The 20,554-nt window shown below is 40.1% G+C and overlaps 1 protein-coding gene across 2 annotated transcripts in view; it reads left to right on the top strand.

Moving 5' to 3' along the window:
• Window positions 1–20,554, top strand: part of ACMSD (aminocarboxymuconate semialdehyde decarboxylase) — a 61,441-nt gene that overhangs the window by 27,237 nt on the left and 13,650 nt on the right. For both annotated transcript variants that reach the window (XM_055572761.1, XM_055572762.1), the window contains 3 exons: window positions 1,707–1,800; window positions 4,366–4,461; window positions 5,555–5,727. In XM_055572761.1, coding sequence (XP_055428736.1) covers window positions 1,707–1,800; window positions 4,366–4,461; window positions 5,555–5,727 — 363 coding nt within the window. The remainder of the gene's footprint in view (window positions 1–1,706; window positions 1,801–4,365; window positions 4,462–5,554; window positions 5,728–20,554) is intronic.

Below are 20,554 nucleotides of genomic sequence, written 5' to 3'. Positions count from 1 at the left end.
GAAGTGGTGGGACCAGATGCCATGATCTTAGTTTTCTGAATGTTGAGCTTTAAGCCAACTTGTCACTCTCCTCTTTCATTTCACCAAGAGGCTCTTTAGTTCTTCTTCCCTTTCTGCCATAAGGGTGGTGTCATCTGCATATCTGAGGTTATTGATATTTCTCCTGGCAATCCTGATTCCAGCTTGTGCTTCCTCCAGCCCAGCATTTCTCATGATGTACTCTGCATAGAAGTTAAATAAGCAGGGTGACAATATACAGCCTTGACGTACTCCTTTTCCTATTTGGAACCAGTCTGTTGTTCTATGTCCAGTTCTAACTGTTGCTTCCTGACCTGCATATAGGTTTCTCAAGAGGCAGGTCAGGTGGTCTGGTATTCCCATCTCTTTCAGAATTTTCCAGTTTATTGTGATCCTTTTGGCACATAGTAAGTGCTCAATAAATTTAGAGTTATCATGATTTTGAAGGTGTAAGTGACTTATTTTTATTTTCTCTACAATGTCTCATATGCCAAAGGTGATCAAAAATATGTGCTAATTTTAACTGAATAGAAATGAACCATTACAATTACACAGAATGAAGTTTTATCCTCATGAAGAGTGAAATCCCACCAAGATACCATGATCATGTGCCTTTATCAAGCACAAACCATCCCAAGAAGTTGATACTCCCCAGCCTACATCCACTAGTAGAAACCAACTAGCTCCTCTCCCTTCAAGAGATTTATGTCTCTTCCACTCCCTGGAACCTTTTGAATTAGAAGTCCTTTCTTCAATCTACATTTTTCCTGCCACTTTCAGAATCATCTGTTGTCCCAGGACTATTTCTCCATTTTGAAAATGTTTATGCACACAAGTCACATTGCATCAGCCTGATTGGCCCAAATGTTTATATGTAGACGTAGGATGAATCATCCCAGCACCTTAATATATTTGGAAAAGAAATGCTCCAAGGAAATTTGTTTTGAACCATGGCAAGCCACTAATATTAAACACCTGTTGAGAGGACCTTTTCTAATTAAACATTGTGTTAAGTAAAGGTCATGACCTCCAGATGGTATTTCCAGTTCCCAAAAGGTCCTGGAGCAGTTGTGCTCATGACATTCTTTTCAGTACCTGCTTTGCTGCAGCACTGAGAGCTCTTCCCTTTCTCAAGTCATCTTGCTCACAGCCGCTCAGCTGTGGTCCTGAGGCTTTGTGAGTGCCTGTAGATCCCAGAAATTCCCACCTAATGTCAGACTCGGAGAGGCCAGATGATATAGGTCAGGCCAACTTGCTCCAGGACAGTCATGAGCCCCTGGCTCCCAGCCCATCAATTCCTCACTTTCCACATCATTGGGTTTCCAGGAGGGGCAGAGGAGGGAACACTCCAACTATGACTCCAATGATACAATCTGAGCAATCCTTCTGAAAGAGTGGACCAAATAGGAACCGGCAGGTGAAATTTCCTTGGCATTTGAGGTGTGAGATCAATCCTTGAGTGTTTTGCCAATGCTATTTTTGATTCTAACCAACACCCTTGTTAATTCTAAGTGTCCTTTTTTAGTTAGTTTTTCAATGATTCTGTTATATAGATCAGAAAAAACTTCAAAAATAGTTTATTTATTCAGATCAATATAGACCCAGAGAAAAGTAATACCCTAAAATAGTGCCCTATATTTGCTGGCTCATCCCAATAACCCCCTCACCCTCTGATTGCTTCTTTGAAGGAGGCTGAAAGGCTGAACTGTTCCCTATTTGTGCACCCCTGGGACATGCAGATGGATGGACGGATGGCCAAATACTGGTTCCCTTGGCTCATAGGTTCGTGTCAGATTGTGATCTGGAAAAGAGAGTCAAGCCCTTGGTGTTTTCCAATTATCTATGGATGCTATTATGTCAAAGAGGGAAAATATGAATAATTGACAGGATTGTGAGTTATTGAGTTCTTATTGCTGTATGTATTATCTATTTAATTTTTTAAATTGAAGTACAGTTGATTTATAATGTTCCAAGTGCATAGCAGAGTGATTTAGTTAGGTTACTTCATTTAATTTTAATCTTATTCACACAAAACTTTATGAGGTTAACATTATAATAGCCTTTTTTCTTTTTTTTTTTTTTGCCATGCACATAGCTTGAGGGATCTTAGTTCCCCAACCAGGGATCAAATTCATGCTCCTTGTAATGGAAACTCAGGATCCTAAGCACTGAACCGCCAGAGAATTCCCTAAAATATCTATTTTAAAGATGAAGAAACTGAGTCTCAAAGTGGTTAGGTAAGCTGTGCAAGTCACATAGTTAAAAAGTGAAAAAGCAAATCTGCCTGACTCCAAAGCTACCTCACTACACGGACTCCCAAAAAGTCTCTGAAAAAAAGCAGCCATGCCTGTCTAATAGATTTTTTAGAAGCCAGTGATAGCATCAGCCTTTACAAATGAGAACCCTGGAACTGTGAGTAGAAGGTCAACTTCCCCCATCGAAGGACCAGGCCTTCAAGTTCCCTGTACATGCTCTTCCCCACCCGCACTGTTCACTCATGCTTCCACCTGAGGATAAGAGGAGAGACTTCTACTAGGAAAAGGAGGCGAGATCTCTACTAGGCCTACCAGACTCAAATAAGACTTGGTCTGGATTCTCTTTCTGCCCTGACATTTTATGCCCCTGTCATTGCTTTTGGAGACCAATGAATTTAGTAAGGCAGCTTCCTCCCCATCCCCCACCAAATTCTGGAGCAGCAGTTAGAAGAGATAACCTAAGAAGCCTCAGTGCTCTGCAGCTTCAAAGAAAATCTCTTCTCAATTCACACAACACACTTTGACAAGTCCCACAAACATATTTGTATTGCAACTTCCCACAGGAAAAACAAAGGACAGCATTTACCCAGAGGATCATCTCATAACTTATTTTGCAACACAAATATATATTGACCCTTTCCAGCAGGTCAGGCCCTGTACCTGGCACTAAGGATATACCAAGCATGGGCAAAACCTCTGCCCTTCTGAAGCCAGAGGTGACAAACAAGTCCACAGATCATAAACAAGCAGACTACTTTCAGTATTTTATTCTGGATGTAAAGGCAGTCTTTAACAGACTGGAGAATTCCCAGCAGGCGGAGGGGGGGGTCATGATCCAATTCACATTATAAATATTCCACTTTGGCTCCTATATGGACAATGTACGTGGGGTTACTGTCCACGTGTGATGCTACTCATCTCCCCACTGGAGGGAAACTCTGCCCACAAACCACTCCCAGATAGAGATGAATACACCATGCTTCCAGAATTCTCAAGAGGCTAAGGATTGAGGGAGCCAGAGGCCTCTCTGTCTATGGAACAGTGACAGGCCTAAGGCAGGATGAGCAACCAGTAAAGCCCCATTCAGCAGCCAGAGAGTCAGCTTCTCCAGAAGGCCCAGGGCTCAGTCACAGAGCCCCCAGAGAGTTCTTCTTTTTTTTTTTTTAAACATGAAACATGCTCTTTACTAATGACCCCATAGACTGTAGCCTACCAGGCTCCTCTGGCCATGGGATTTTCCAAGCAAGAACACTGGAGTGGGTTGCCATTTACTTCTCCACCCCAGAGAGTTCTTAATCACAGACTGAAAAACAGTCATCTGGAAATATTGCCCAGATTGACTCCATGGACGTGAAAGCATCAGGTGTGGACCAGCCAGCCACCTCTTCTAGAAGCACAAAGCACTTGAAATCATTCATTTTAATCCAGTTACTTTCAACCTCAGCTCTAAGGGGGCAGCAAAGATTTGGCAGGAATATTAATATTAGTTGATACTTTCTGAGCACTTACTAACTGGCAAGAAGTAACCATTATAATTCCCATTTTACAGATGAGGAAAACTGAAACACAGGGAGGCAATTCATATTTGTTGAGCACCTGTAATGTGAAATTCTGGCCAAGAACTTTCCCAATATCATCTTTGCAAGGCCTTGCATAGCCTTGCAAGATGGGCAGTACTGTCCCCATTTCACAGGTGAAGACCCCCAGACTCAAGGGTATTATATCAGTTTCAAAGGCCAAGAAGCAAAAAAAGTGAAAGAAGAAGGGTTCAGCCTAGACTCACTGTACTCTACTTGACCCACTGAATCCAAAATGGAAGCTGGAAGAATCAGGACAAAAGCCAGGTCCTCTCGCTCCTCAACTGTTCTAGCCATTAGATGACTTCACTTGCAAGTGGCAAATAGGGGGTGTCCCAAGGTTTCTGCTTGCCAAAGTCATGGCCTGCATAAAACCAAGCCATGCTGGGGCACAGGGAAACTGTGTTTCTCAGCACTGACAACTACAGTAAGGTGCTATTCCCCTGCCATTAGCATCACTGAACCTCTTACTTGTGGTGACAATCCCTATACATCATGACTGTTTCCTCTTCCAGGAATGCCAGCTGAGACCACTGCAGCCATCTGTTCCATGATCATGGGTGGAGTGTTTGAGAAGTTTCCTAAACTGAAAGTGTGCTTTGCACATGGAGGTAAGACCCTATCTGTATTGGTCAGCTTGGGCTGCCAGAACAAAATACGACCACAGTCTGGGCAGCTTAAACCACAGAAATGTGTTTTCTCAGAGTTGTGGATTTCCAGGATCAAGGTGCCAGCAGGGTTGGTTTTTGGTGAGACTCTTCCTGGATTACAGAAGGCTGCCTTACTATGTCCTCACCAGTCCTTTTCTGTGTGTGTTCACAGGAAGAGAGAGAGAGAGTTTAGGTGTGTCGTCCCCTTCTTATGAGGACCAGTCCAAGCTTATGACCTCATTTAACCTTAATTATCTCAGTAAAGGCCTTACCTACAGATACAGCCACACTGGGGATCAGGGACACAATTTTGGAGGGATACAATTTGGTCCTTCTAGTCACTGTTTTAGTTATAAAATATATCATGTTTCAAGGACCAAATTCCACTTTGGCAGACAAATTTAGTTTGGCTGGCACAGTTTACTTGATTTTGCTTTGTCTGTTAGACCATAAGCTCTCCAGTTTGCAATAGTCTTTACCATTCACTATTGTTTAGAAATAGGCTTGTTTCATTCCTTTACATTTCCTGCTTTCCTGTCTCTATAGGTAAATGAGTTTTAAATTCTTGGTTACATACACACAATATCCAGCTGTACATACTGTTCTCTAATCTGCTTTTCCTTCTCATCAGCATATAGAGACATCTTTCAATGTCAGTGAGTACAGACCATCATCATTTTTGATGGTTGTATGTATAGCAATATGTTTTATGGATATGCCATCATTATTTAAATATTTCCCAACTGATAGGTTGCCTCTGTATTTTTCTATCATAAGACACTTCATTTTTAAAATCTTGACCACATATCTTTACACACTTGGCTTCTCTCCCTAGGATGCATTCCTTAAATCTGAATTTCTAAATGAGTTAACTTCATTCTATATTCTGGCTCCTTTATTCTAGGTCATCTCTCAGCATTTGGAACCCAGTAGGTCCTCTGTAAATGTAGTTAATTAGCTGGGCTATAGGAACTTCTCCTTGCATACAACATGAGGATTGAAAAGAATCCTTTTCAAGTAACACTAACCTCTCAGGAATGCGTTTTACTTGCAGGTGGTTCCTTCCCCTTCACAGTTGGAAGAATCTCCCATGGATTCAGCATGCGTCCTGATCTGTGTGCACAGGACAATCCAACCAACCCAAAGAAATACCTTGGTTCCTTTTATACAGACTCCTTGGTTCATGATCCTCTGGCCCTCAAACTGTTAACAGATGTCATAGGAAAGGTAAGCCAGAACTGCTATTCAGATAACTTACGGGGAGTAGAGTGCAGGACCCACAACCAGTTGCCTGGTGTCTCTCCATAAAAGGGGTATGGGGGAAGAGGCATTAGAAGAAAAAAGAGGGACATTAAAGTATGGAATTAAGTTTGCTCACACGGGGTATCCTATCCAGAATCTCCTTCAACACAGACCATGTGTCACCAGGAAACCGTCATGGATGTATGCCAGGGAAATCCCAGATAACCCACATGGCTGGTAGCTCCCAGATAAGTTCCTCTTCCTACGGTCACCTGTGTAGTGATCCTAAGGAAGTGACTCATCATGATGAGGTAAGCAGGGAAAAGCCACCAGTTTTGAAGTCAAATACACCTGAATTAAAATCCTGGCTCCACGTCTTATGAATTAGGTTAAGTGTGACTCTGTCAGGTGGTGCTGGCGGTAAAGAATCCTCACGCTAATTCAGGAAACATGAGATGTGGGTTCAGTCTCTGGGTTGGGAAGATCCCCTGAAGGAGGGCATGGCAACCCACCCCAATATTCTTGCCTGGAGAATCCCATGGAGAGAGGGATCTGGCAGGCTACAAGTCCATGGGGTCGCAGAGTCAGACATGACTGAAGCGACTTAGCATTCATGCAGAGGACTCTAACTGTCCTCATCCACTAAATGAAGGAAACTGGAACATTGAAGGGAGGGGACAGCACTGGTCAGGGAGGCAAGGGAAGATGCTGAAGGGTCTTAGGCACTATTTGAAATGTTTCTCTGGCCTTTGTTTTGAAAACAATTCTCTCATTTGGCCAAAAAGATCAGCACGGTAGTGCTTTACATCTCACAAGAGAAAGTCCTTCCTCTGCTGTGGTCTGCTAGCAGCTCTCCTGTTGATAGCATCTACATATTTGAAGGCTGGCAATGTGGTACTTGGATTGAGAGTAGATTCCGAGGCATTTACAATCTTGTTTAGCAGAGAAAAAGGTCCACTATTTGAAAGTTGCAAGTAGTGTTCTATCTCCAAAATGGAGACTATATCTCACTTTAAAGCTGACTGTTTCTCTGGCTTGAGAAGCTCACTAGAATAAAAATGTTGAACATTCTGGTTTGGGAATAAATTATGTGACTGAGCTCTGTTTCTGAGCCTTCTGGCTTTTGCGTTGCCCCTGCTGAAATGGAAACTTAGCTAGTTGTGACTTCTGATTATTACTGGTTTGGAAAAAGGGGCTATGGGCAGGTGTATAAGTAGGAAACTACAAAATGGAGAAACTGAAAGATACTGTGAGCTCTGAACTTCAGGCAACAGAGGACAGGGACTAGGAAATTGATGTGGAATTGGGGAAAGGGTCATTCTCACTACCTCCCATCAAGCGTAGTATCCCTGGTATTTCTGACAATGGCAACTTCAGGAAAAAACACCCTTGGCAAATATTAATATGACAACCATCCTATGAGGAATATCATTAGCACCTTTAAACAGAATTCAGGGTGATATACATTGGCCAGGAGGTCACAGCAGAAGAGGAAGAACATGGAAAATGCCTTGTGGTAACCAGTGGATAAACTAGTTAGTAAGTACATCCCTTTTATGGACTCTTAGAAAAACTCAGAGGGGACTTTGCAAAATTGCAAAGGTGCATTCAAACTGTGAAGACCTGAGCCACAGAAATGTGGGCATCAAAAGCAAATGTGACCTCATTTTATGTGACTTCACATGTTGGTGAATCTAGGACACAGAGGCAGTATATATTAATAATTTAGGATTCTCTTTAAAATATTTATGTTTCTTCATTTTGGTTATATTCACATTAGCAAAATCTTTCAAAAACAATCCCCAAACCATAACAGCTAAGGAAAGTCCTAGCATGACAGCCAGTCTAGACAGAAACTGTCAAAATTAGAGCTAGAGCAGGGAGGTTAGAGCTGTCAAGCTGTGGAGAGAGGTCCAGGACAGATAAAATGAAATGGATGGATTATTTGATGTGTTTGAATTTGAAACAATGATCACCAGCCAGGCATTCAACAGATCTATTTATGCATTAGGAACAAACAAGCTGTATGTATATAGAAAATATAGCAGATGAAACAAAAGGAAAGAATGGATGGATGATTTGACGTGTTTGAATTTGAAACAATGATCATCAGCCAGGCATTCAACAGATCTATTTATGCATTAGGAACAAACAAGCTGTACGTATATAGAAAATATAGCAGATGAAACAAAAGGAAAGAATAGATGGATGATTTGACGTGTTTGAATTTGAAACAATGATCATCAGCCAGGCATTCAACAGATCTATTAATGCATTAGGAACAAACAAGCTATACATATATAAAAAATATAGCAAATGAAACAAAGGAAATAACTCCAAGAAAACAAACATCCATACAAAGACAGATAATCACTGCACACTACTTGACTCAACAGTGAACAATATTTATATTTCTAGTGTAAATATTAAGCATTAACTTAATTGAAAATTGTAATTCTACTAGGAAAATGGAGAGGGGAAGTTGGGGTAAGAAATTCTCCATGATCATAATGGGAAGTCAGTAAATACTCTCTAAAGCTAATAAATCAAGAAACAATATATAATCTTATTATCTATATCTGTGAGGGTGATTATCAGAAGATTCATGATAAAAGATAAAAGAGGCTGCTTTCAGCAACAAGAGCTGGGAAAGTGGACCCAGGACTGTATTTTATAATAAAGACATTAGTAATATTTGATTGTTAACTATGTATTAAACATAGTTTAAAAACCTTCTCTGGTGGCTCAGACAATAAAGAATCTCCCTGCAATGCAGGAGACCCAGCTTTGATTCCTGGGTCGGGAAGATCGCCTGGAGAAGGAAATGGCAACCCACTCCAGTATTCTTGCCTGGAAAATCCCATGGACAGAGGAGCCTGGCGGGCTACAGTCCAGGGAGTTGAAAAGAATCAGACATGACTGAGCGACTAATACTTTCACTTTCAGTTAACTATGTATAGGTGTTATTTTGATAATTCAAAATTCTAAATAATACCTTAAGGATAAATATATATATGTCATATATACACCAAAACCATTTATTGCACCCCTACTACTTCTAAAGTTCCCTCCAAATAGAAGACTTAAATTACATAATCTCTTAGCTTCCTCCCATCTCTAAAATTCTTTGCTTTTTCTCTACTTATTTTTAAAGACAGATGCAAAGAATACTGGTTATATTTTACTGGTCTATCAATGTGAAAAATATGAAAAAACTTATTGCTTCCCAGTTTTAACATGATCAGGGCTTCCCTTGTGGCTCAGCTGGTAAAGAATCTGCCTGCAATGTGGAAGACCTGGGTTCGATCCCCAGGTTGAGAAGATCCCCTGGAGAAGGGAACAGCTACCCACTCCAGTATTCTGGCCTGGTGAACTCCATGGTCTGTACAGTCTATGCGGTAGCAAAGAGTCAGATACGACTGAGCGACTTTCACTTTCACTTTAACATGATCATAGAAAATTCACTTTATATATTTAGGTAGATAGATTTTGAGAGGTCTGTTATCCTCCCCTTATGATTGCATCATAATTTTGGCTAGATCCAGTGCTAAGCTCTTTGCTGCAGAAGAAATTGCCCTAACACAGTGGATCAAAACAACAAGAAACATTTATTATCTCATATGGTCTCTGTGTCTGGCATTTAGGAACAGCTGAGCAGTCTCAGAATTTCTCACAAGGTTGCAGGCAAGTTGTCAGTCAGAGCTTCAGTCACCTTAAGGCTCAACTGGGGATGACAGATTTATTTTCCAGGTGACTTTTATACATTACTGGCACATGGGTGCTGGACTTTGGCAAGAGGCCTGACTTCCTCCTCATCTGGGTCCCTCTAACTCTCCCTCTGGGTCCCTCTAACTCTCCTTAAGTATCCTTACAACATGGCACCTGTATTTCCTAAAGAATGAATGATCTGAGAGAGAAATGGGTGTGGGACAGGAAAAGAGAGCAAGAGAGAGATGGAGTGTGTACCAGGCAGAAGCTGCCCTTTTATGACCTACCCTCAGAAGCAAGTCACTAAATCTGGCCCACATTCAAAGGGAGTGGAATTCAGCTCCACCTTTTGAAGGGAGGAGTATCAAAGAATTTGAAGACATATTTTTAAACTACCACACTATACACTCTGGTGACAAATTATTTACAAACTAAGTAATTCCTCCTAAATGCAAAATATCTTTAGTCCTCCCACAACCACCTCAAAGTCTCGTCCATTTATAGCATAAGCTTAAAGTGTAGGATCTCAGCGTTTAAAGTAACTTGTGGATGGCGCTCCTCATGTGGAGTTTCTCTCAGTCTGAGAGTGCACATACTCAAACTACAAAATGGTGAGACAGGCAAACGGTAGTTGCTTCAGACCCTCCTTTCCAAAAGGGGGAATCAGGAGACTTAGAGGAGTTACTCATCACCAACAAATCTGAAATCTATCAGGCACATGTTAACAATTCCTTGATTAGAGCTCAGAGCATAGAATGATTCTCCAGTCTTGGTTCTACTCTCTGAGTCATCCCTCCTTTTCCATGAAAGGTAGTCCATGTTTGTGACTGAGTAGTTTCTACAGCGGAGAAGGCAATGGCACCCCACTCCAGTACTCTTGCCTAGAAAATCCCAAGGATGGAGAAGCCTGGTAGGCTGCAGTCCATGGGGTCGCTATGAGTCGGACGCGACTAAACGACTTCATTTTCACTTTTCACTTTCACGCAATGGAGAAGGAAATGGCAACCCACTTCAGTGTTCTTGCCTGGAGAATCCCAGAGACAGCAGAGCCTGGTGGGCTGCTGTCTATGGGGTCGCACAGAGTCGGACACGACTGAAGCGACTTAGCAGCAGCAGCAGCAGCAGTTTCTACAGACTGCTTCATGCTCTCCACAACTTTTGAGGCCCAAAGGCTTCATTTAGTTCTAGCTGTTCCTTTAAATCCAAGTTGGTAGTGTTTCTGCAAATACAATTCTCTTTGCAGGTCTTTTATGAATCTTATTAGGCTTCAGGTGTGTGTGTGTTAGTCACTCAGTCGTGTCTGATTCTTTGCAACCCCATGGACTATAGCCCACCAGGCTCCTCTGTCCATGGGAATATCCCAGCAAGAATACTGGAGTGGGTTGCCATTTCCTTTTCCAACATTAAGCTTCATACCATTGTGCAAAAGCCTTACCCACAAATTTCTGAGAAAAGCCTTTCACTACATTTTCTGCAAAGGCTGCTGAGGGACAACACTCTTAAGCTACCTAGAAGCCCTTATTGTCTGATGGTTGTTCTTTGAGGCACTGTCTTAAATCTTTTGAAGTCATAACAAACATATTATAGTTACATCTTGGGTTCATTTTTAGACTATATCTTTCAGATTGCACCCTGCTCTTAACCTTTGCTGGAAAGCTATCTCTAATTTTAGTATCATTTGCCATTAGAGGGGCTGAGAAATTTCAAACCCAACAATTCCTTTATTTATAATGGTGTTGGTTTAGTTGCTAAGTCATGTCTGACTCTTGCAACTCCATGGACTGTAGCCCTCCAGACTATTGTCCATAGGATTTTCCAGGCAAGAATACTGGAGAGGGTTGCCATTTCCTTCTCCAGAGGATCTTACCAACCAGGGATCTGCACTGCAGGCAGATTCTTTACTGACTGAGCGATCATTCCTTCCTTTAAGGCAGTCCGCTTTGCATTTTACTATAGGCAGCAAGAAGCAGGCATGCAGCACTTCCAGCACTGTCTGGAAATTTCCTTTGCAATGTCACCCAGTTGATAAATATAATTTCTACTTTGCATATTACTGTTGGTAACAATATTGCTTTTTTTTTTTTTTTTTTTTTTTGCCACAATGTAGCAAGGATCTCCTTTCCTCTAGTTTCCAGTAACATTTTCCTTATTCTCCCAAAGTCCTTGCTGGTAACTTTCTCACAAGTTATCACACTTTTAATAACAGTCTTAACAAGAGTCTCCAGTCTTTTCACTATCTCAAGATCCTTACAACTTCCTCCGACCAATCCATTCCAAAACCACTCCCATGTTTTTAAGTTTTCATTATGGCAATGGCCTACTTCCAGGCACCAAAATCTGTATTAGTTATCTATTGCTACATACTACATTAACCTAAAACTTAGATTAGGTTTGGGGCTTCCCTGTGGCGCAGTGATAAAGAATCCACCTGCCAACGCAGGCGATGCAGGAAATGTCAGTTTGATTCCTGGGTAGGGAAGATGCCCGGGAGAAGGAAATGGCAACCCACTCCAGTATTCTTGCCTGGAAAATTCCATGGACAGAGGAGCCTGGTGGGCTACAGTCCATGAGGTCTCAAAGAGTCAGACACAACTGAGTACGCACAACCAACCAACTAGGTCAGGTTTAAAACCACAATGAACATTTATTATCTCATTCATTTCCTCTGAGTCAGGAATCCAGGAATTCCATGGCTGGGCAATTCGGATTCAGGCTTTCTTATGAGGTTCAGTGAGACCACTACAGCCCAACAATATCTGTCTTTCATTCTTTCACCTTTTAAATTTTTTTGCCCATTACTTTTTACACTAAATTAACCCCAAACTCTCCACCAATTTTGTAACTTTCTTCTCAGAACATTTAAACACATTAGATACAGTAGTCTATTAATTCTTTCTTCTTGGAAAAATATCTCAGGAGTCTCTGACTTGCTCAAATATGGACTGGGTTGCTATTTAGACCTGCTGCTCAGCTGTCATCTTGAGATCCCCCTTTGCATGCCTCATGTTCTCTCTCTCTCTCTCTCTCTCACTGGGTTCCCAGCTTCCCGAGACCCACAATTTTCCAATTTCTTGCTTCAGTCCTTTATCTTGGTAAAGAACATCTTCTAATAACTTTCTAAGAAAGACAGTATGGGAGATAAAATTTTTGAAGCCTTGGTTATCTCAATATTTCTTTATTCTTCCTCTGTTGTTTGGTCGCCAAGCCATATCTGACTCTGCAACCCCATGGACTGTAGCACGCCAGGCCTCCCTGTCCCTCACTATCTCCTGGAGTTTGCCCAAGTTCGTGTCCAGTGAATTGGTGATGCCATCCAACCATCTCATCCTCTGTCACCCTCTTCTCCTTCTGCCTTCAATCTTTCCCAGCATCAGGGTTTTTTTCCAATGAGTCAGCTCTTTGCACCAGGTGGCCAAAGTGTTGAAGCTTCAGCTTCAGCATCAGTCTTTCCAATGAGTATTTAGGATTGATTGGTTTAATCTCCTTGCTGTCCAAAGGACTCTCCAGAGTCTTCTCCAGCACCACAGCTCAAAAAAAATCAATTCTTTGGCACCCTGTTTTCCTTATGGTCCAACTCTCATATCTGTACATGACTACTGGAAAGATAGCCTTCACTATACAGACTTTAGTCGGCAAAGTGATGTCTTTGCTTTTTAATAAACTGTCTAGGTTTGTCATAGCTTTCCTTCCAAGAAGAATCATCTTCTAATTTCATGGTTGTAGTCAACATCCACAGTGATTTCTGAGCCCAGGAAGAGAAAATCTGTCACAGCTTCTACCTTTTCTTCTTTCATTTGCCATGAAGTGATGGGGCTGGATGCCCCATCTTAGTTTTTTAAATATTGAGTTCTAAGCTGGCTTTTTCACTCTCCTCTTTCACCTTCATCAACAGGCTTTTATAATTACCCTTCACTTTCTGCCATTAGAATGGTATCATCTGCACATCTGAGGTTATTTCTCCCAGAAATCTTGATTCCAGCTTGTGATGTGCTCTGCATATACATTAAATAAACAGGTGACAATATACAGCCTTGTACTCATTTCTCAATTTTGAACCAGTCAGTTGTTCCATATAAGGTTCTAACTCGCTTCTTGATCCACACACAGGTTTCTCAGGAAACACGTAAGATGGTCTAGTATTCCCACCTCTTTAAGAGTTTTCCACAGTTTGCTGATTCACATAGTCAAAGGCTTTAGCATAGTCAATGAAACGATAGATTTTTTTATGGAATTCCCTTGCTTTCTCTATGATCCAGAGAATGTCGGCAATTAGATCTCTGCCTTTTCTAAACCCAGCTGTACATCCGGAAGTTCTTGATTCAGGTACTTGCTGAAGCCTAGCCTGAAGGATTTTTGAGCATATTCTTCCCTTGCAAAGAGTTAATTGTTTAGCTAAGTATATAATTCTAGCTTGGAATCTGTTTTCCTGATGAATTTTAAATACATTTTCACATTATATTTTGACTTCTAGAGTTGTTATTGAATAATAAAATGCAAGTCTAATCTCTGAAACTTCATATAAAACATACTTCTCTCTCCTTCACTCTCAGTTTCAAAGACTAAAAGATTTTCTTTTTGTCCTGAAATTTCTTAGTAATGGTCTGTTTTTGCCCATTATGCTAGCCATTTGGTGAGTCCTTTTATTCTGCAAATTTTCTTAGTTTACTTCTTTAATGACTTCCTTCTCCCCCGCCTCTGCCCCCATTTTTTCTTTCTGGAGTTCCTATTCTAAAGTTGAATCTTTTTTTTTTTCTGTCTTACATCTCCCCTTTTTGAGCTTTTGTTTTACTTTATGGGAGATTTCCTCAATTTTATTAATAAATCCTTCTATGTAATTGGGTTTAATGTTTAATTTGCAAGATCTTGATGTTACTGTTCTTGTTCTGTAAACCTTTTTAAAACATCCTGTTATTGTTGAGTGAGTGCCATATCTTTTAATACTCTAAAAATATTAATAATTTTGGGAAATATACTTCTCCCCACAAGCCTTCCTGCAATTAGTTTTTTGTCTTTTAAGTCTCAGTATTTCATATTAAATGCTTTCCTTAAATGTCCATAATCCCCGGCTATCTACTTATACTTAACAGTGGTCACTAAAAAGATGATTGGAAGTCTCTGCATATGGATGGGACCTGTCAAGTGGGATTTTCTCTACAGAGTAATCCAACTGGGCCATGTCCTTTGGAAATTCTAGATATTTGGTCTTTCCTTTTTGATTTATCACTTTCCCAGAGAAGTTCTTTCAATTTCTTATCTGAATGGTAAAGTCCTCAGTCACTCAGTCGTATCCGACTCTTTGCGACCCCATGGACTGTAGCCCACGAGGCTCCTCTGTCCATGGAATTTTCCAGCCAAGAATACTGGAGTGGGTTGCCATTTCCTACTCCAGGCAATCCTGATCTAAGGATTGAACCTACATCTTCTGCATCTCCTGCATTGAAAGGCAGATTCTTTACCACTAGCACCACATGGGTTAAAACCAGTAAAGGCCTGGTTGCCAGTATTCTAGGAACTGAGTGGAGAATAAGGGTTGGGATGCTCAATTTTTAATAAATAAACTTTTGCTTTCAGAACATTCCATGCTCTCAACTGTGCCTGGTATCTTCTAGTTTAGAGGCTCTCTCTTTCACCCCCTTTTGAGGCTGACCAATCTTTTGTCTGAATGAGGGGAAAGCAGACACTGGACTAAGCAGTGAGGGACGTGGTCTAGGGTCTAACTGCTTCTGCACAGGCTTGCAATGAATCTTCCTGTTGTTAGTTCAGTCTTTGTCTTGACTTCCAGAGGTACCTGGTGCTATCTGTTACAGATATTTGGGGGCTTGGTGATATAAGCCAGATTACTTTTTGGCCTATCTCATACTAGCTAGGAATTTCTCTTTCTTGGTCTTCTAAAGTTAGTTATTGTCCAACAGCTTTCCAGTTTCTGAAATTTTCTTATTTCTTCTGTCCTGTTCTCTTTGTCCTTGTGGGTGTACGCTTTTTAAAATCCACTTTACCATCTATTTCATGGGGTTTCAAACTGTGATTCTTAGATCAATTCCAGCCCACAAAGATTTTGTTACCAGTCTATGGTAAGAGGAAGAATTTGTGCCAGAATGTAAACTGATTTACTAATGACACAGTTTAGTTTAACTGACTTTTGGGGTTTTATTTTTAACTGCACTGGGGCTTTGTTGCTACACATGGTCTTTCTCTAGTTGTGGTGAGCAAGGGCTGCTCTCTAGTTGTGATGCATGATCTTCTCATTGCAGTGGCTTCTAATTGCAGAGCACAGGCTCTAGGGCAAGTGGGCTTCTGTGGTTGCAGCATTCAGGCTCAGTAGCTGTAGCTCTTGTGTTCTAGAGCACAGGCTCAGCAGTTGTGGTACATGGGATTAGCTGCCCTGCAGCATGTGGGATCTTCCTGGACCAGGGATACAACCAGTAACCCCTGCGTTACAAGGCAGATTCTTAACCACTGAACCATTAGAGAAGTCCTGATTCTGTTTTTAATGGCAAGACTTTTTCATAAAGGAAGTGGTGCATTGATTTACATTCTAAGGTAAGTTCCTCATGTCATCATGCACAAGTGGAAGACCCGTTTGGATACATGTAATAATACTAGTCTTGAGCTTTCCTCCCTTTCTCTAATGAAATTTATCTTACTTATATCTCATCCTCCTATGGCCCAGCTTCCAGTTCTCCGAAGTCATATTCATGGTTACATGCAGTAACAGGTTAGCAGAAACTACAGCAATAGAAGGTCCGGCCAGATTTTCAGAATTTAAAGAATATTCTAGTACTCTCTCTGGCTTAGATTGAAGGTAGAAAGAAGAAAGATGATATGCCTCTTTCTGAAGTAATGATGTAAAATAAGGCTTGGATCTTCTATGGCAACTTCATCAAAAGTGAAGAGGGAACAAGATAAAAATAAGGAAGAACCTAGAAAGCCAAGCACATGCCCAGAGCAGGATATTCTCAGGAAAGACAAGATAGGGCCCTATGCTTTAATCTCTCCCTGATCTTTAGGATCAGCATCAGCGGGAAGTGAATGCCAAGACGAGGTTGTAAATGGCCTGGCCAAGTTTTCAAGGAAGGTCCATCACAGAGCCAATCTGCAAAGACCAGGAGAGGTTTTTTCCTTGTCTTTTTTCATTCTCTTTTTGTTCTGGGAATTTAAATAACTCTTTATCCAAACATGAGCTGACACAAGCTTAAGTAACAGAGACTTCAGAGAGCATATATAACAAAGAATGTCTTTCAAAATAGTTTGAAAAGTCACTAAATAAACAATACAAAGCACACAAAGAAATATCAATGAACCCTGAGAAGAAGGAAGAATCTGCTTACCAAAGTTACCATATCACAGTATTCAGAATGTCTAGTTTTCAGCAAAAAATTAAGAGGCATTCAAAGAAAAAAGAAATTGTGGCCCATTCCTATGGGGGAAAAAAAAAACTAACAAACTGTCATTGGAGAAACATTGGACTTACTAGACAATGATTTTAAATCAACAGCCTTAAATATGATCAAGAAATAAAGAAAAATCATAGACCAAGAACTAAAGGAAACCAGGAGACTAATGTCTGAACAAAAAGAGACTAACAATAAATATATAAAAATTATGAAAAGAAAACAAACAGAAATTCTGAACCTAAAAAGTACAATAATTTTAATGAAAAACTCACACGAAGGTCATACACCCAACAAGAGACTTGTATTCAAATATATAATAATCTCATATATCTCATAATTCAAATATCTCATAATTCAATAATAAAAAGGCACATAACCCAATTAAATTGAGCAAAGGATTTGAATAAATTTTTCTCAAAAAAAGATATTAGTATATAAATGGCTAACAAGCACTGGTAAAGATGTTCAACTTTACTGGTTATTAGGGAAAGGCAAATCAAAACCATAATGAGATAACCTTCATCCTCACCAAGATGACTATAATTTTTTTGAAATGGAAAATGTTGACAAGAATGTGAAGACATTGCACACTGATGGTTGGAAGATAAAGTGGTTATCTTCCAGTAGCTGCTGTGGAAAACAGTTTTGTAGGTCTACAAAAAGTTAACCATAGAATTAGCATGTCCCAACAATGCCATTCCTGGGTAGATATCGAAAAGACTTAAGACCAAGTATTCAAACAAATACTTGTATACAAATGTTGGTAGTAGCATTATTTGCAAGAGCCAAAAGGTAGAAACAAATGTCCATCAACAAATGAATGAATAAACAAAATGTTTTATACCCATACAATGGGATATTATATTCAGCCAAAGAAAGAAATGAAATACCAATATATGCTACAACATGGATCTTGAAAACATGCTAAGTGAAAGAAGTCAGACACAGAGGTCATGTATTGTATGATTCCATTTCTTTGAAGAATCTAGGATAGATAAACCCACAGAGACAGAAAGCAGAATAGTGGTTGCCAGGGGGTGGGTAGGAATGGAGAGTGACTTCTTAATATGTACAAGGTCTCCTTTGAGGGTGTAAAAATGTCTTAGCACAAGATAGAGATGATGGTTGTACATCACAAGAAAACATGAGTGGAAATGTACTAGATGTGAATGTACTAGATGTCATCACAGTATACACTTTAAAATGGTTAATTTTACATTTGCAAATTTCCCCTCAATTTTTTTTAAATGAAGAGGACTCTATCTGCAAGAGAGACTTTCAACCACCCAAACCAAAGCATCTATTTATATGTTATTTTGTATATTTTTAAAAGAGAAAGCAGAAACACCTGTTCTGCAAAATAAAATATTTTATCTGACAGTAAAATAAATGGCTCATTTATAGAAATAACAATGTTATTTGGGGGCACTTTATGGACCAGTTTTTACAGTGGGCATGCATGTGATCTTGTCTTGGGCATTTGAATCTGTGGGTTAGAAAATGGACCTAAAACTAGAGACCAGTCAGGCCCAAAAGCCAAAGCTTTTTCTTCATTCATTTCCTAAGTCTTCTGACTCTTTAACATTCAGGACTGCTCTATTTTGGGATTCTAAAGCAATGAAAAGGTCCTTTATCACCAAAGATGTGATTATATCTATTGTAGGTGGTGGAGTATACCATATGTATTAGAAATGTTTCCACTCTGACTTGAAAATTAAATGTATTTTAATACTTCTGTCTGTAAGTATTCTGGATAAGTGATGTTTTCTTGTGCACTGCAGTCCTCAGTAGAGTGGAACCCTTTTTGATGCCTGTAAGCTTCCTGAGAATAAGAGTATAACTTACTACCTTCTCAAGAAGTTATGGTAAGTGAGAGACAGTTCAAGTCCTGGCTCTACTGCATGTCAGCTGGGTGAACTTCAGTATCAGGTCACGATTGCCTTCAACCTCAGTTCCTCAACTGTAAAACACAGATGATAGATAGCCAGAGTTGATGTGAGGAGCTAACATAACACAATGCCAAAGGACTCTCCAAATGTCAGTGCTTTTTGCACAGTGGTTGTAAAGTTAATATTTGTTTAACTGAGTTGTGTAATGATCTTGTGGATATAAGGCTAATCTTGCTTTGCACTGATTGAATTAAATCAAGCTATTTCTCTAGGAAATTATGTCTCAGAGAACAAAGTGAATCCTTGATATACTAGGATTTTTGTAATAAGCTATGTTGTAAGAGAGGTGTGTTGTATTTACCGCAAATGCTACTAATGAAATATGCTAATGAGAAGAGAGTTAATTGTTCCTTTTCCAGAAGACAAATGAATTCTCTTCCACTATTTGAGTTTCTTTAGTAAGTCACATCTTTCAGTGTTCACTGCATTCCCTGAGAATGTGAAAAGTTAATGCGTCCCAGCAGGTGAGCAGTTTCTTTCTTTTCCCTGGCAGGAATATTAATCACTATTATTATCGCTCAGAAGTCTTTGACTTCATAGGGAACGTGTGCCACTAACTTTGGGGAGGGAAATTATGTTGGGGCGGTGTTAGTGTGGAGAAATCAATCAGGATTAGCCACTGCTTTCCTGCCTAATAAGGAAAGCCAGTACCTGTTGAGAAGGTTTAATTTTAGAATCCTAGAAGAGTTAGCCACACTACCTAAAATGTCAACTATTAAAATTATTCCTCTGAGTTTAGTAGAGTCTTTAGAAAGGGCCCACTAAAATGTAGATGTTAATAAATATTACTGTAGCAAATATCACAGATATCCTTAAAAAATTGGTTCATAATTATGGTCAGTCCCAAAGGACTAGAAGTCTAGATCACAGACAAGAAGGAAAAAGAAAGAACAAAGTTCTAGCTTTTGGAAGGCTAGGACCAGGTATGTTACTTGGAAGCCTGAGGTATCACAAGAACCTTGGATATCCCACAGAGCTTGTATCAGTGGGAAACGAGGCAACAGTCATCCAAGGCCATATTCTATGCTTCCTTAACCAGACTCTGCATCCATTTAGAACACAATCAATTTGCAGTTATAGTAGGTGATAGAAATAGCAATAGGGGCTGTCCTGGTGGCTCAGTGGTAATGAAAGTGCCTGCCAATGCAGGAGACATAGGTTCAATACCTGGGTCAGGAAAATCCCCTGGAGAAGGAAATGGCAACCCACTCCATTATTCTTGCCTGGGAAATCCCATGGACAAAGGAGCCTGGAGGACTACAGCCTGCAGGGTCGCAAAAGAGTTGGACACGACTTAGTGAACTAAACAAGAAATAGCAATACGAAAATTATTTTTAACTCAGTAAGTATTAAGCATCTATCAAGCAAAGACTGGGAGCAAGTGACCTTCATCCTACAGGACCATTTGACTCTGAAGGAATCTCTTCTCCCCATCTCTTCCCTGTACTATCCCTTCTCTGAATAAGAAATCCATTTAACAAGAACTCTACCTCCAGTTTTTTTATGCCTACTTCCCTCTCCCTTAAGAAATCACTAACAAGTTAGAAATGGTCAAAAGTTTATCAGAAGGTATCAATAAAAGGTGTTTAATTGGATAATAGGTATGAAAAATTTACAAACTAGATTATCACAAATGGATAATTAATCTCCTATAGAGAGGAGTTGTGAGCAATAGCTATTAAATAATAATTAAATACTGCCAAACCATAAGTTGTACCTTCCCTGGTGACTCACACAGTAAAGAATCTGCCTGCAATGTGG

Source organism: Bubalus kerabau, chromosome 3 (genome assembly GCF_029407905.1).
Source record: "Bubalus kerabau isolate K-KA32 ecotype Philippines breed swamp buffalo chromosome 3, PCC_UOA_SB_1v2, whole genome shotgun sequence".
In the NCBI taxonomy this organism is placed as follows: Eukaryota; Metazoa; Chordata; class Mammalia; order Artiodactyla; family Bovidae; genus Bubalus; species Bubalus kerabau.
Note: the sequence above shows the minus strand (reverse complement) of the source record. Positions and strands in the feature narration are given on the sequence as shown.